Below are 18,285 nucleotides of genomic sequence, written 5' to 3'. Positions count from 1 at the left end.
GATAGTGTTTTGGGTATTCCAATTTTCTCGGCTAATATTCACTTATTAGTGAGTGCATGCCATGATTAATCTTTTGAGACTTGGTTACCTCACTTAGTATGATGTTCTCCAGCTCCATCCATTTGTCTAAGAATTTCATGAATTCATTGTATCTAATGACTGAATAGTACTCCATTGTGTATATATACCACATTTTTTGCATCCATTCTTCCATTGAGGGATACCAGGGTCCTTTCCAGGTTCTGGATATTGTAAATAGGGCTGCAATGAACATAGTGGAGCACATATCCTTATTACCTGCTGGGGAATCCTCTGGGTATATGCCCAGGAGTGGTATAGCAGGATCCTCCGGAAGTGACTTGCCCAGTTTTCTGAGGAACCGCCAGACTGATTTCCAGAATGGGTGTACCAATTTGCAACCCTACCAGCAGTGGAGGAGTGTTCCTCTTTCTCCACATCCTCGCCAACACCTGCTGTCTCCTGAATTTTTAATCTTACCCATTCTGACTGGTGTAAGGTGAAATCTCAGGGTTGTTTTGATTTGCATTTCCTAATGACTAATGAAGTTGAGCATTTTTAAAGATGCTTCTTCGCCATCCGAAGTTCTTCGAGTGAAAATTCTTTGTTTAGCTCTGTACCCCATTTTTAAATAGGGTTATTTGGCTTTCTGGGGTCTAACTTCTTGAGTTCTTTGAATATATTGGATATTAGCCCTCTATCTGATGTAGGGTTGGTGAAGATCTTTTCCCAATTTGTTGATTGCAGATTTGTCCTTTTGATGGTGTCCTTTGCCTTACAGAAACTTTGTAATTTTATGAGGTCCCATTTGTCAATTCTTGATCTTAGAGCATACGCTATGGGTGTTCTGTTCAGGAACTTTTCCCCTGTACCGATGTCCTCAAGGGTCTTCCCCAGTTTCTTTTCTATTAGCTTCAGAGTGTCTGGCTTTATGTGGAGGTCCTTGATCCATTTGGAGTTGAGCTTAGTACAAGGAGATAAGGATGGATCAATTTGCATTCTTCTGCATGCTGACTTCCAGTTGAACCAGCACCATTTGTTGAAAAGGCTATCTTTTATCCACTGGATGTTTTCAGCTCCTTTGTAGAGGATTAAGTGGCCATGGGTGTGTGGGTTCATTTCTGGATCTTCAATCCTATTCCATTGATCCACCTGCCTGTCACTGTATCAATACCAAGGAATCAGTATCCCTGACCTCAAGCAATACTACAGAGCAATAGTGTTAAAAACTGCAGAATGCATAGTTTTTAAAATGAAAATCCTGGTTTCAAGTGTGAGCTTCCTACCTCAGAATTAGGCCAAGAAGTCCCTAGAAGTCCCCCAAATTATACAGATTATGGGAATTTCCATTGCCTACCCACTGGAAATAGATAGTAAGATCATATTGCTGAAGACTCACATTCTTTAGAATATAGAGAAACACAATATAATGTGCTGGAAGCTTCCTCCTTGCTGGATAGCTTCCACAGTTCTGGAGATCGCCATGCCAGCAGCTGGGGAACAAAGTTAACAACAATCTTGTATGCCACAATACTAACTTATCGGGCATTATCTTACTTATAAAATAATGGCACTACTGCTGTGGAATTAAGCAATTGATATCCAACTAGATCTCAACAGAAAGGAGTTTGTGATCAGTACCGCATACCTGGTCAAAGGTCTGAGGTTGAAGAGTCATGGACTTTGTGGATGAACCTATTACCATTGTTTTAGTAAACAGACATGTTGTAAAAGTGACTCTTAAATAATTTTTTGTACCAATAGACTATGTTTGTCCTCAGCCTTGATTACAGAAGCTTCACTTTGCACTAAGTAGTGATTAATTCAGACACTCTTGGCTGGGCAATGTGCTAATAACAATTTGGTAATAATAAGCTGAGTGCTAAGAATTAAACCCATTCCAAGGCTTAGAGAACATGGCAGAAAAGTGAGTGGAAATAAAGGAACAGATAGATGAAGGTGGTGTGTGAAACATTGCCTTATAAGCATAACATGACAGTGGCACTCACAAACTCACAGCACCTGGAGTTGCCTGCCTAGGGCCTGTAAAAGCCAGTAAACATTCAATCATAAAAGTGAAGACACTTATGGGGCACCATCCCACCTAGGAGAGTTAATGAAGGTCAAGCATTCATGAAGAAGAAGAAATATTCAGCGATGTAGCCATTGATGAGTTATTTAAGTTCCAGCAGGTAGATCCACAACCCAGTGCATGGGAGTAGCCCTGGTTAAACTCAGTGGACCACAAAGCAAAACAAAAACATATGGAAGTAGGGTCTAGACCTGGTGGGAGGAAGAGAAAATAGATTGATGGGGGTAAAAGGATAATAAGGTAAGGTGAAAAGTGAGTATGAGCAGATTATAATTTGCAAAAGCTTTCAAAGACTAAATTATTAAAAAGAAAGAAAGAGTGGTTGTACCAATTTGCAACCCCACCAGCAGTGGAGGAGTGTTCCTGTTTCTCCACACCCTCTCCAACACCTGCTGTCTCCTGAATTTTTAATCTTAGCCATTCTGACTGGTGTAAGATGAAATCTTAGGGTTGTTTTGATTTGCATTTCCCTAATGATTAATGAACTTGAGCATTTTTTAAGATGCTTCTCCGCCATCCGAATTTCTTCAGGTGAGAATTCCTTGTTTAACTCTGTACCCCATTTTTAATAGGGTTGTTTGGTTTTCTGGAGTCTAACTTCTTGAGTTCTTTATATATATTGGATATTAGCCCTCTATCTGATGTAGGATTGGTGAAGATCTTTTCCCAATTTGTTGGTTGCTGGGCGGTTCCTCCGAAAACTGGGCACCTCACTTCCAGAAGATCCTGCTATACCACTCCTGGGCATATACCCAGAGGATTCCCCACCATGTAATAAGGATACATGCTCTATTATGTTCATAGCAGCCCTATTTATAATTGCCAGATGCTGGAAAGAACCCAGGCATCCCTCAACAGAAGAGTGGATGCAAAAAATGTGGTATATCTACACAATGGAGTACTATTCAGCCATTAGAAACAATGAATTCATGAAATTCTTAGGCAAATGGATGGAGCTAGAGAACATCATACTAAGTGAGGTAACCCAGACTCAAAAGGTGAATCATGGTATGCACTCACTAATAAGTGGTTATTAACCTAGAAAACTGGAATACCCAAAACATAATCCACACATCAAATGAGGTACAAGAAGAAAGGAGGAGTGGCCCCTGGTTCTGGAAAGACTCAGTGAAACAGTATTCGGCAAAACCAGAACGGGGAAGTGGGAAGGGGTGGATGGGAGGACAGGGGAAGAGAAGGGGGCTTACGGGACTTTTGGGGAGTGGGGGGCTAGAAAAGGGGAAATCATTTGAAATGTAAATAAATTATATTGAATAAAAAAAATCAAAAAAAAAAAAGAAAGAAAGAAAGAAAAATTGTTCCTGGTGAAAGAGGACAATCTCACAACAATGTATTTACTTTTCTGAAAATTTAAAGTATAATTACACCACTTCTCCCTTCCCATTTCTCCCTCTAACACCTCCCATGTCCCTTTCTCTTGCTTTCTCTCAGATTCTTTGCCAGATAGATAGAGATAGATAGAGATATAGTGATAGAATAGACATATAGACATAGATATAGATATATACATAGATATAGATATAAAACCTGGTGAGTTCATCTAGTGGTTACATATATCTATATGACTTCAGAGTTGACCACTCAGTATTGGGTAACCAATTAAAGAGCTTATCTCTAGGGGAGACTAACTTCCCCCTGCCTCCCACCTTATGTCTTCAGTTGACTATAGTTCTTTGACCAAGATATTTATATATGTCTACCTAGGCATATCTAAAGAAAAAATGAGCAAACCTATACATCCAAGATTTCTGAGATACACTCAAGAAACCAAAACTGAGAATTCATTGGGCAGAAAGAGATGAGATAAAAGCTAAAGGTATGAATAATCAATTCAATAAATTTAAAGGAAAAATACCCCAAATGTAGAGAACAAAATTATATCCAAACACAAGAGAAATTTAGAACTTAAAATAGACATGACAAGTAAAAAGCATCTCCAAGACATAAGGAGATACAAGGACAAAAGGTTAAGCAGAGTCTGAGGGAAAGACCATCCAAAAACTAACCCCCCTCCCAGGGATGCATCCTATATACAGTTATAAAACCCAGACACTATTGTGGATGCCCACAAGTGCTGGCTGACCAGAGCTGAACCTGGGAGGCTCTCCTAGTGCATAACAAATACAGATGGGGACACTTTCAGCCAGCCATTGTACTGAGCACAGGGTCCCCAGGAGCTGAAGGGGTTTGCAGTGTCACAGAAGGAACAAAAATATGAGTCACCCAGTATTCCCAGAGCTCCCAAGGACAAAACCATCAACCAAAGAGTACACATGGAGTTACCCATGTCTCCAGATACATTGGCAGCAGAGCATGGTCTTGTTAGACACCAAAGGGAGGAGAGGCCCTTGGTCCTGGAAAGACTTGATGTTGTAGCGTAGAGAAATACCAGGACAGGGAAGTAGGGGAGAGTTGATTGGGGAGGGGAAAACAGCTTATGGGATTTTTGGGGGAGGGAGGAACCAGTAAAGGGGCCAACATTTGAAATGTAAATAAAGAATATACCTAATTTAAAAAAAGAAAGAAATCAATAATAAAAGCATAGAAACACTGTAAAAAGCTTAACGAAAAACTACCAACTCACCTATGGAGGCAAACACATCAGAATACCATCAGATATCTCATCAGCAATCCTAAAATTCAGGAAAGCATACAATGATATATTTCAAGCCCTAAAAGTGAATGACTAAAAACAGGATGGCTATATACAGCAAAACTACCCTTTAAAAATACAAAGAAAAATGAGGACATTTAAAGATAAGCACAAACCATGAAAATTTATTTCTCTCAATAAACCTTCAAATATAAATGGCTTCAAATAATTAATATTAATTGAAAAAGAGAGTAGTTGACAAGATTAAAAACCAGTATTTCTTTAGTTATCTATTGTCTCCAAGAAACACACTTCATTAGTAAAGACAACCACAGACCTAAAGTTAAACAATGGAAATCAATCTATTAAGTAAAAATCTTTAAACCATCTGCTGTAACTATTCTATTAGCTGACATAGGAGCTCCCCTCACCAACGTTCATCAAAGAGATAAAGAAGATCACTGCACATTAACAAGGTGAATAGTTCATTAAGTCAAATACAAATTATAAATGTGTATGCACAAATGTTGAGGCTCACATTTAATAAACCCTAAAGGAAAGTAGAGGTCAGATAGGTTCCATCAGAACCTTCTAGTGGAAGAGAATGGGGGAATTCAACACTCTACTCTCATCTTTAAATAGGTTATCTTAACTACAAATTAACAAAGAAACATCAGAGTCAAACTATACCTTAAATAAAAATAAATCATGGTGTAGGCCACAAAACAAGCTTTCAAAATATAAATTACCTGAAACAAATCATCAATTCTGCATATTTTATCAAAAGATAGTGGAATGAAACTATAAACCAAAAACTAAGTGAAACAAAAGCAACTATAGAAATACTCAGAGGCCAAAGAAGGCACCCTTCAATGACCAGGAAATCAATGAAGTTAGGAAGGAAATTACTAAGTCACTATTATCCAAATGATAGCACCACACATCTGAATCTCTGGGTCAAAGTGAAAATTGTAGTGCCAAGAGAAAATTGTATGGCTGTAAATATTTACATTAACAAATCAGAGTGATATCAAATAAATAATCTAATGATGTACTTCAAGGACTTAGAAGTATGAGAACAAGTTTAACTGAAAGTTATTGGCAAGAAATAATAATGATCAGAAATTAACAAAATGGAAACTAAAATAAAAAATACATAGGATCAAACAAAATACTGCCTTTTTGAAATGTAAAAAGGATTGACAAAGTATTAGTCAAATCAACCAAAAAATAAATTTAAAAGAAAGAAAGAAGTAACAAAAGAAAGAACAAATGAAAGAAATAAAAAGAGATAAAGAAAGATGTAAACTAATAGATGAAAGAGATTTGGTTACAATAGACATTAGATCATCAGATATTAGGGAATACTTTAATAACATGTTTAAAAAGGAAAATCTAGAAGAAATGTAATAAATTCCTAGAAATACATACAACCTACCGAAATTAAATCTGTAAGATATAAATAATAAGACCTATAATGAGGTCAATACAGTAATACCCTTTCTATAAAAAAGCATAGAAACAGATACATTTACTACCAAATTCTTCCAAATCCTTCAGAAACTGCTACCATCAATACTTTTCAAACTGTTCCATAAAATTAAAAGGAAAGAAACATCACCAAACTCGCTGTACAAAGACTTTATTACCTGGATACCAAAACTAGACAAGGACACAACAAAAATAAAGTACTCCTTCTTTGAAAAGACAGGATTCTACACACAAAACACCCCAAAGCCTTCACTAAAAAATCTATGAAGCCACTGATATAAAAACCAGATAAAGGCACAAATATGTATCAAACTCCCTAATAAACATAGATACAAAAATTTTCATTGAAAATACCTATAAACTGAATTCAAATACACATCAAAAAGATCATTCATTGTAATCAAGCTAGAATCACTCTACAGATGAAATGATGCTTAAACATACAAGCTCAATAAATGTATATATCAATAGATATACTCAAGGATAAAAATCAAATGACTATTGCAATTGGTATAGAAAAGGCTTTTGGTGAAATACAATTCTTTGTGATAAAAGCCCTGAAGAGATAGGAAATAGAAGGACTCAATCTCAACATAATAAGAGCTGTAATTGAAAAATTTATAGTTGACATCATCTAACGGGTGAAAAATATAAATCATTTCCACTGACATCAAAAATGAGACAAGTGTGTCTCCCCTTTCCACTCTTAGTCAATACAGTGCTTGATGTCTTATGCAGACCCAGAACAAAAGAGAAAGAAGTCTGGACACAAACAGAAAAGGCCAGGCATCCTTATTTGCAGATGCTATAATTCTAGGCATAAAAGATCATAAGTATTCCATCAGAAAACTGTTAGGTATGATAAAAACTTTGAGTAAATTGGTAAAGTACAAAATTAAGAGGCAAAAATATATCAAGAACAAAAGTACCAAGAAAGAACTAGAGGGAGGCAACAATTGCAACCACAACTAATTTTTTAAAAAAATGCCCTGAGTAGTCTTTCTGCCTAGGCCAAGCAGGCACCCTCCACCTTTCAGAGACCTGTAGGCTAGTGTGCTAGTAGCTAGGCCCTTGGCTCACTTGTTCCTAAGTTACCCAATTCTACCTGCCTCTGCACTGACCTGCCTTGACTATGCCTCTAGGTTGGCCTTTCTCAGTTTTCCTCTGTACACTCTGCAGCTCCCCTCCTTGATTGTCTGACCTCAGTGCTATGTAGGTCACTCTCTCCTTCCTGAGGCTTCCCAGCTACCAGCTTACCTTTCCTCAGGACTCCACTGCCATTCATGCCTCCGGGTAAACTCACCTTCCTCACCCTAAATCAACCAACTCCCTATGGTCCACTCCCAGGTACTCCTGCCACTAGCTAGGTTCTTTTCTATTGGATATATTATATGTTTACATTTCAAATATTATCCCCTTTCTCAGTTTCCCCTCAGAACCCCTTTCCCCCACCCCTCCTCCCCCTGCTTCTATGAGAATGCTCCCCTTCCCTCCCACCCACTCTCACCCCACCGCCCTGGCATTCCCCTACACTGGGAAATCAAGCCTTCACAGGCTCAAGGGCTGCCTATTGATGCCAGGCAATGCCATCCTCTGCTACATATGCTGCTGGAGTCATGGGTCCCTCCATTTGTGCCCTTTAGTTAATGTTTTAGTCCCTCGGAGCTCTGGGGGATCTGACTGGTTGATATTATTCTTCCTATGGGGTTGCAAACCCCTTCAGCTCCTTCAGTCCTTTCTCTAACTTCCCAATAGGAGACCCCATGCTCAGTCCAATGGTTGGCAGTGAGCATCCAAGTACCTGCCTCTGTACTTGTCAGACTCTGGGAAAGCCTCTCAGGAGACAGCTATATCAGGCTCCTGTCAGCAAGCACTTCTTGGCATCCTTAATAGTGTCTGGGTTTATCAAATTGGGAAAGGATATTCACCAACCCTACATCTGATAGAAGGATAGTATCCAATACATACAAAGAACTCAAGAAGTTGGACCCCAGGGAACCAAATAACCCTATTAAAAATGGGGTACAGATCTAAACAAAGAATTTTCACCTGAAGAAATTCGGATGGCCGAGAGGCACCTTAAGAAGTGCTCAACATCATTAGTCATTAGGGAAATGCAAATCAAAACAAACCTGAGATTTCACCTTACACCAGTCAGAATGGCTAAGGTCAAAAACTGAGGAGACAGCAGGTGTTGGCGAGGATGTGGAGAAAGAGGAACACTCCTCCACTGCTGGTGGGGCTGTAAGATGGTACAACCACTTTGGAAATCAGTCTGGCGGTTTCTCAGAAAAATGGACATGACACTTCCGGAGGACCCTGCTATACCTCTCCTGGGCATATACCCAAAGGATTCCCTGGCATGCAATAAAGACACATTATGTTCATAGCAGCCTTATTTATAATAGCCAGAAGCTGGAAAGAACCCAGATGTCCCTCAAAGGAGGAATGGATACAGAAAATGTGGTATATTTACACAATGGAATACTACTCAGCAATTAGAAACAATAAATTCACAAAATTTTTAGGCAAATGGTTTGATCTGGAAAATATCATCCTAAGCGAGGTAACCCAGTCACAAAAGAATACACATGGAATGCAATCTCTGATAAGTGGATATTAATTAGCCCAGAAGCCCTGAATACCCAAGGCACAAATCTCATAACAAATGACTCCCATGAAGAAGTATGGAGAAGGTCCTGATCCTGGAAAGGATTGATCTAGCATTGGAGGGGAATATAAGGACAGAGAAGAAAAGGAGGGAGGTAATAGGAGAATGGATGGAGAAAAGAAGGTTTATGGGACATATGGGGAGGGGGGATCCAGGAAAGGGGAAATCATTTGGAATGTAAATAAAGAATATAGAAAATAAAAATATTAATAAAAAATAGTGTCTAGGTTTGGTATTTGTATATGGGATGGATCCATGCTGCTCTCTTGGCCACCAAACTTGAGTAGGCAAGTCTCTATATAGGCCACTTTCATTGCTACTCGCTTGGCTTCCCAACACCTCCCCTGCCTTCTCTGAGACCTCACACTGATCATGACTTCTGTCATTTCTCTTCTCTAGGACAATCCTCTTCTGCTCAAGAATTTCCTTGGACTCTGCCCCGATGCTGCCACTGTCCCTCTCCTCCCTCCTAGCCAGATCGCCTAAAAGCCTGCTTTGCCCCCAGTATGCTGCACAGACCATACCATCAGGTAGTGTTATGTCCTTTCTCCTCCCTAGGTTGCCCCAAACTGCAACTTTCTTCATCAGAACCCCGAGTCAATCTCACTGTGGCTTCTAGGCAATAGTAGTTTCCCAGTCTCAGGCCCCATAATAGACAAACCCCAGCTTCTCCTGCTCCATACCCTACCTGGGGCTCTTGGTCTGTGTAGCTAGGCCCAGCAAGAAAACTAGACCCCTGCCTCATCTCTTTGGATCCTCTCATACTGCCCAGGCTATTACTACACCCTGGACCTCGAGCTGCTGTGTTACTCAGTACAAGTCATGTCCCCTTAGAACTTACAAAGACCCTTCAGAACTACCCCAATCTGCTCACCCTATTACTCCAACTGAAGATTCCAACCTAGTAGGCTAAAACTTCATATCAAAAACATATTAATAATCTAATTTCAGATACCTAGGTTCTACTACAAACCAAGACAGAATATCTCCTCCAAAGACCATCAATCCTGTAGTAATTGTTTGCAATAAGAACAACTTACACAAAACTGAAAACACAGAATTGAAGAACAATTTTAAATGTGTTCAAAATATTTAAAGAATTATAAGATAACATCAGTAAATATAGGAATAAATTTAAAGAGGGCAGAAATAAACTTCTTATTGAAGACCAAAAAAAAAAAAAAAAAAAAAAACCCACAAACAAATGAGAAAAGAAATAATGATTATTCAGGATATTAACACTGAATTTAATAAAGAATTACTAAGTTCCTAACCTCCCTCCAGCTAAATCCATTAATCAGTATTCAGTAAATAAATACTGAAGAAAAACATAATTGAAATTAATCTGGAAATGAAGTTTTGAGAACATCTAATTAAACTCAGTGAAAAGCTTCACCAACATAATGGACATATGAACACAAAATTCATAATTAAAGCTTGAAGACAAGGTAGAAGAATTGTGTTATTCAGTCAAACAAAATGGTAACTCTTTAAAAAACTCATGAATAGAATATGAAGGAACTCACATGAACAGAGTATGAATGAACTCACAGACTGTGAGAGTTATACCAAGATGAGATCACTAATTTGAACATACTTACAAGAAAGGAGATTAAAACAGTAATGTGAAAAATTAAACTCCTGACTAAAAATGTCACCAGTATAGACAGAGTCCCAATATGATTTTATCAGATTGTTAAAGCAGAACTACAACAACCATTATTCCACACAGTATAAATGTGAGGAACACTTCGAAACTACTTTTATGAAGCCCGTACTACTCTAATACCAAAGCCATATAAAGACACAATGAAAAAGAAAGTAGATGCAAAAATTCTATAAGAAAAAAAAAAAAAGAAAAAGAAAAAAAAAAACCCAAACCCAAACCCAAACCCAAACCCAAACCCAAACCCAAACCCAAAACCAAAACCAAAACCAAAACCAAACAAACAAAAAACTGGCAAAAAGAGTACAGGTACACATGAAAAACATCATTTACCATTATCAAGCTGACTTTATCTGGGAGATAAGGAGATGATCAACATGTGCAAATCAGTAAACTTAGAGAAATTAACTTAAAACTCAAACTCCATAGTCATTAGTAGATTCAGAAGAGGCCTTTAACTAAATTCAAATTCCCTACACAAGAGACATTCTAGAGAGAATAAGGTTGACAGGAATATACTTTTATATGTTAAAAACTACATGTGACAATTACATAACTAGCATTATCTTACATGAAGAAAAAGTAGTAGAATTAAAATCATGAAGACTAGGTTATTCACTGTCTCCACTACTGTTAAATAAAGTGCTCAAAGTTTTGGCTAGAACATAATGACAAGAGAAGAGGACATAATGACAAACAGGAAGAGAATTCAAAGTAGTCTTGCTTTTAGATAATATAATGCCACACATCAGATACCCTAAAGAGTTCAGCAGAAAACTCCTAGAGCTAATTTTTACTTTTCCAAAAACCGTCAGGATACAAAAATAAACAAATACCAACACTCCTTTTTTATATACAAATGTGAAACCCACTGAGGAAGAAATCACAGAAATTATTCCACTCACAATAGCTTCTCAAAATAAACGTCTCAAAACAAAATTCTCCAAAGAAGGGGTTAGTGGGGCTGGAGAGATGGCTCAGTGGTTAAGAGCAGTGACTGCTCTTCCAGAGGCCCTGAGTTCAATTCCCAGGAACCACATGGTGGCTCACAACCATCTGTAATGGGTTTTAATGCCCTCTTCTAGTATGTCTAAGGATGGCGGCAGTGTACTCATATACATAAAATAAATAGTGGTGGAGGAACAGGACTGAAGCCCGGAAGGCTAGCAGAAAGAATCCAAACAGATAACCTCAGGAGTTAGGAGGTGAGGGGACTCTCTAGAAGGTACCAGAAACCTGGGAGGACTGAAAGGGAGGGACCTTAGATGAACTGCCCTGCAGTGGGGAGAGGGAACTTGTAGAGACCACCCCTAGCAGAAAGGCAGGGCATTAGGTGGAGTAATGGGGTTACTAGCCCACAGTCAGAAACTCTGACCCAGAATTGTTCTGAAAGAATTGCAAGAGCAGCTGGGCAGTGGTGGTGCATGCCTTTAATCCCAGCACTTGGGAGGCAGAGTGGTTTTCTGAGTTCGAGGCCAGCCTGGTCTACAGAATGAGTTCCAGGACAGCCCAGGCTACATAGAGAAACCCTGTCTTGAAAAAACCGGGAAAAAAAAAAACTGCAAGAACAAAAATGGAGAAGAGCCTGAGGAAAAGAAAGTCCAGTGACAGGCCCAAATTTTGATCAGATCAGGGAGAGGCCTCAAGGCCTGACACTATTATTGATGCTATGGTGTACTTGCAGGCAGGGGCCTATCATGACTGCCCAACAAGCAGCAGAAAGAGTCAAATGCAGATATTTACACCCAACCAATGGATAGAAGCTGATGACTCCTGTGTTTGAATTAGGAAAAACTGGAAGAAGCTGAGGAGGAGGGCAGCCCTATAGGAAGACAGCAGTCTCTACTAATCTGACCTTCTGAGATCTCTTAGACACCGAGCCACCAACCAGGCAGCATACACCAGATGAAATGAGACCCCCAACACATATACGGCAGAGAACTGCTAGGTATGGACTCAGTCAGAGAAGATGGGCCTAACCTTCGAGAGCCTTGGGGCCCTAACGTGTGGGGAGGTCTGGTGGGGTTAAGGGGGGACATCCTCTTAGAGATGTGAAGGGGGGAGATGGTATGGGATATGGAAGAATCAGAGGGTGGACTGGGAGGGGGATAAAGTCTGGACTGTAAAAAAAAGATTAAAAAAAATACAATAAAACATTTTAAAAAATAAACAAAAGAAAGAAAGAAAGAAAGAAAGAAAGAAAGAAAGAAAGAAAGAAAGAAAGAAAGAAAGAAAGAAAGAAAGGAAGGAAGGAAGGAAGGAAGGAAGGAAGGAAGGAAGGAAGGAAGGAAGGAAGGAAGGAAGGAAGGAAGGAAGGAAGGAAGGAAGGAAGAAAGAGAGAAAAAGAGAAAGCAAGCAAGAAAGAAAGAAAGGTGAAGGACTTCTACAATAGAAACTTTAAAACTTAAGAACTTAGGAAGGCATTTAACATGGATAACTTTCCCATACTCATCAGTTGTTACAATGTTGTTAAAATAGTAATCCAACCAAAAGTAATCTACAGATTCATTCAATAACTATCAAAATCCCCATGCCATTATTCACAGAAAATTTAAAAATCTTAAAATGTATATGGAAACATAAAAGATTCTCTTAGATAACCAAAAGAATAGAGACTGAGCCAAAACAATAGAGACATTATTATACCTGATTTCAAGTTAATACAACAAAATTACAGTACTAAGGAACGTTGTAGTGTCACACACACACATGCAAGCCCAGATATATTGATTAGTGAAACAGCATGAAAATCTCAAAACTTCTGACCCCAAATTTATTCTGTCTACAAGAAAGGCAGTGATAGAAGATGGATCACAGACTAAGGAAATGGCCAACCAATAACTAGCCCAACTACAGACCCATTCCATGGGCAAGCACATCAAGACTCTGGGGCAGGGGGTGGGGGTATGTACATTCTCTGCCACTGAGGCCAGACAAGGCAGCCCAGCTAGAAGAACATATCTTACTGACAGACAACAGCTTTTGGGATAGCAGTTGTTCGGGACCCATATGAAGACTACATTGGCTACATGTATGCAGGAGGGGCCTAAGTCCAGCCCATTTATGCTCTTTGGTTGGTACTTCAGTCTCTGAGGTCCCAAGGGTCCAGGTTAGTTAACTCTCATGGTGTTTCTGCAGAGTTCCTGTTCCCTTCGGGGCCCTAACTCTTCCATAGTGCCCCAAGCTCCACCCACTGTTTGGCTCTGGGTCCCTGCCTCCCTCTGAGCCTGCTGCTGGGTGGAGCATCACAGAGGACAGCCAAGTGAGACTTGTCTATAAGCATAGCAGGGTATCATTAATAGTGCCAGGTATTATCATTAATAGTGAGGTAGGGAGATACCCAGGGCATGCCTCCACCCTCTCAGAGGAGATGGGGAGGGGAAGATTGTGGAAGGGGGTAACTGGGAAGATGGTTAGAGGTCTGAATGTAAAGTAAAATTTATACACACACACACACACACACACACACACACACACAGGAGGAAAGACATTTTCAACAAATGGTGTTGTGAAAACTAGATGTCTGTATGTATAAGAATGAAACTAGACTCTCACTCTGTTAAAGGAAAGACCTTAATGTAATACATGAAATTTTGGAACTGCTAGAAGAGGAGGGAAGGATGTCCACAATAATGACTAGATACATGTGGTACACTGGAATTTTTCTCAGCTGGAAAAAATGATGTTACAGCCAGGTAAATGGGTGGATCTAAACATTTTATCCTGAGTAAGGTTAGCCAAGAACAGAAAAACAAATAACACACTATCCATCATATGTGCACCACACATTCTCCATTATATGTAGATTCTAATTCAAATCTCTAATTTTTTATATTCAATTTAGAGTACTGGTAGAATCCAGTAACATAGAAAGGAGCCAAGTAGAGTGGGAAATTGGAAATAGTCACAGAAAATAATCAAGCTGGAAGTGATTCAAAGCCTCCTCCTGACAGGTAACTTTTGTAGTCATAGAAGTAAGCTTCTATGTGGGCTACTAGAATATAAATGCTATCAATGGTTTTACTCAGCTATGAGTTTTACAACCTAAAAGACAAGCCTGGAGAGCAAGAAGATCCCACTTGTGCAATAATGGCCCTATCATTCTAGGGATACACAACTTCTTATTGGATTTGAAACCCATTCCACAGGAAAGAATCCACATTTATTTCTGTAAATCTGGTCACATAACTATTGTTATGGAGATTCTAGTCTCAAGAAGGGAAAAGAACACTGATGTTTAGCAATTGACATAGATCGAACTACTTTTTAAAATACTGTTTATACCCATACTTGTACACTACTCTCAGTCTTAATCTGTCCAGTGAACTGTAAATTAGAGATGTAAGCTAGCTACACAGGGTCCTGAGACCGTGTGATGGCTGAGAGTTAAGTCTTAAATAAGACATTTATACCATCCTGTGTCTAGTTCATAGAATGCTGAAAATAGAAATGAAATGGAAAAGGATGTGAGAGCTGATATATGATATGATATATGATATGATATGATATGATATGAACGCTATAAAGTTACATTTCTTGGTAAGACACATATTTCAACCACAAACTCAATGCAATCAAGGCTAACTTTACTAAGTATACACAGAAAGGAACTGTTAACAGTCTAGTATGTCTGGAGGAGGGTCTCAGGAGGCTCTGTTCCTCACTACTGTACTATTTGCTACTGACAGACTTAGGGGAAAGGAGAACCATTGACTTTGTGTGTCCATTGATAATTCTACCAGGTTTCAATGGATAGATCTAAAATTCAATGGGTAACACAGATGAATAAATAAAATGCATTACCCATACAAATTAGATTTTATTATATTAAATAAAAATGAAATCATGGCGTTTTCAAGAAAATGAAAGAACATGGCAATCATTATATTAAGCAAAGTTAGCCAAACTTAGAGAGATACTATATATTTTCTCTTATAGAGTCTAGATTTAAGTATGTATAAGTGCATGTGATGAAACTAGAAAGGGATCATGAAAGGAGAGGAAGGCGTCATATGGAGAGAGAAGCAAGTAAAGAGGATACACATGACCTGACGACATAAAAGATGCTGTTGTTACTGAGGTGTATTCTACTCCTTTGTATTGACTGTAAAAGTAGACGAAATTGATGGGCATTGTGTCTCAGGGATGAAACAATTTTCCTTCATTTTTTTATTATATATTTCCCTCGTTTCAAGAATAGGAGTAAAAGGTAGAGTCCATTTCTGTCCCTAAAAATCCCAGGCTTCAGAGCTGTCTGGTGTGATAGCCTCAAAATAGTTTCAGTGTGTGTGATTTTCTTTTATCAGTTTTCCATCAGTCAATAGAACTGTTACATGGTACATATTTGTCTAACATCCGCTTTTGCTTTTTTTGTTGTTTTTGTTTTCAAGACAGGGTTTCTCTGTGTAGCTCTGGCTGTCCTGGAACTCACTCTGTAGATCAGGCTGGCCCTCGAACACAGAAATCCTTCTGTCTCTGCCTCCCAAGTACTGGGATTAAAGGTGTGCACCACCACCGTCCAGCATCTGCTTTTGCTTAAGGCAAAGGCAAATAATGTGATTCCTTGTGTTTTGGGTGTTCAAATGCTGTGTCCAAACTTCCATGTTGCATTTAAGATGACTGGCTATTTTCATGTTACTCAAACTTTCTTGGCTCGACTTTCATCATTTAACCAAATTGCATTTCTATAACTTTAGAAAGACAATTTTCATGTAAGGAAAACTCATTATCTAGGAAGACCACTGTCAATATCTAAAATGTGCTCCTGCATCTGTAGTGCACTGAACAGAATTTGAGAGTATCTGGTGCAATTACGAACAACTTACTTGGTTTGTGTCAGATCAACTACGATGAGATCTTTCTCTAGAAGTACAGCCACAGCATAGGGTTCTTGAAATTCTACAACACAAAGAAAAACATCAAAAAGTTTCCATAATGCATATTTTATTTAAACCACCAACACTGCATTTCTTTTATCTCATACAGAGACCTTATTTAAATGATGAAAAAAAAACAAATTATGAGCTAGAGTGACAAAGAGTACTTTAATAAAATACATGTTGTATTTTATAATGTTAAGATCTCTAACGCAACTAGGAAAAATGACCCTATGTTTAATAAAATATATTTCAAAAATCATGGAGTGATAGTTATCCTAGACTACTAAAAGAGAGTGATGTGTCAGCTCAACCTTATGAGGACTATTATAGTAATAATTTTAGTATTTTAGATCTTATTCATGCCTACTAGGAGACAAACCGAGACTGTACTAACTCTGTTTCTCTGGGATATGATACACAATCACCTCACTGTGATAGTAAGCCACTTAAAGTTAGATGTGTTCTTCAAGTCAATATGGTTTAACATTCTCTTACAGATTACTTCTTGTGTGCAGGAGTACACGCCTACAAAAAGCAAATTGTGAGGTAATCTAACATTTTCAAGTTTCTGAAATCCAAGCTGCTTTCCCTCATTCCTTTCTCTATCCTTCCTCCATTATATCCCCAAAACTGCCTCAAAATCTAATGGCTATATGGAGAATAAGACTAAGAATAAATCTTTCTCACAGAGCTTTTGTTCTAGGGAAGTACACAAGCTGTGAACAAGTGAAGAAATAAGAATTCAGGAGCTATGAGAAAATGAGGGTAATAGTGTAAAATGTAATTTGCTTTTAAGACAGGGAGTGGTGATTGAGTTAAAAGTCAAAGAAAATGTTGTTTTCCATTTACAATAACGGACTAATGGGGAAACCCACAGTGAAAAAGCTGTTCTCTGATTAAAGAAACTGTGCACGTGAAAACTTTATATACATGATCTCTGCCTCTCTGTAGCTACAAGTGTTATTTTTTCTATAGTGTTGAGAAAGCACATCCAAAGAGGCATAGGGCTGCCAACCAGTAGTTTCTCTGTAATTTCAACCTAGGACTTTAAATTCTAACTTCCAGCTCGTTTTCATTACACCAGTCATTCCTACTGGCTAGTTTGAAAAGAACTAATTTCAAACTCAATTTTCACCCAGCGTTTATTTTCTACAGGAGTCAAGTCTTGGGTGGGAATTTTAAATACTGGGGTAGATAGCCTTCAGAGTTACTTCCAGACTGGAGAAGCTACTGTGCCTACTTAAGTTTATGTTTACAGACCACATTCACATAAGAGAAAAACACAAAAGCACACTCAACTAAATGAGAACAAGGGTTAGAATTCACAGGTGTTCAGGTAATTATCTATATGATAATATGTAGTCTGCTACAAGTTGATGTCTAAACTGCTCTCATACTGAGACTTTCCCATTTTATCTCTAGAGTTGTCTTAAGTTTCTCAGCATTGCTTTAATACAATTTGGGTTTTAGTCTAAAGAGCACTAAGGTTCTACATGACTCCTTATTTTCCTTTTTCCGGATCTCCTTAGGAAAATCATAGGCTAGGTTTATAACAATCATTAGAAGATAAAATAGCCAAGACACTATCATGAATGAACTAAAGTCATAGATAAATTAAATATTTAGATGGCTACATCTGTCAAAAGTTATTGTTGTTTCTGCACAAATAAAAATCAGCAGAAGTTTCACTTTCACAGAAATCCTTTTTATATTGTGACAACTAATAAAGAATTGTTTAAGACTCTATGTTGAACTCTATTCTTTGCCTATTATTTACTAAAAATTTTGTCGTGAGTGTTAGTATTCCTTGACTTGTAGTTCCTTTTCCACTGAAATGGCACAATTATATCTACC

The 18,285-nt window shown here is 38.3% G+C and overlaps 2 protein-coding genes across 3 annotated transcripts in view; both read right to left on the bottom strand.

The window, feature by feature from the left end:
- The window catches only part of Eaf2 (ELL associated factor 2), a 1,192,577-nt gene that overhangs the window by 730,858 nt on the left and 443,434 nt on the right, over window positions 1-18,285 (bottom strand). The window lies entirely within an intron of this gene.
- Stxbp5l (syntaxin binding protein 5L) overlaps window positions 1-18,285 on the bottom strand; it is a 331,615-nt gene that overhangs the window by 152,987 nt on the left and 160,343 nt on the right. The window contains 1 exon segment of the mRNA XM_052158363.1: window positions 16,378-16,450. Coding sequence (XP_052014323.1) covers window positions 16,378-16,450 — 73 coding nt within the window.

Source organism: Apodemus sylvaticus, chromosome 15, assembly GCF_947179515.1.
Source record: "Apodemus sylvaticus chromosome 15, mApoSyl1.1, whole genome shotgun sequence".
NCBI lineage: Eukaryota > Metazoa > Chordata > Mammalia > Rodentia > Muridae > Apodemus > Apodemus sylvaticus.
The sequence above is the reverse complement of the archived record's forward strand: the minus strand, read 5'-3'. Positions and strand labels throughout refer to the sequence as shown.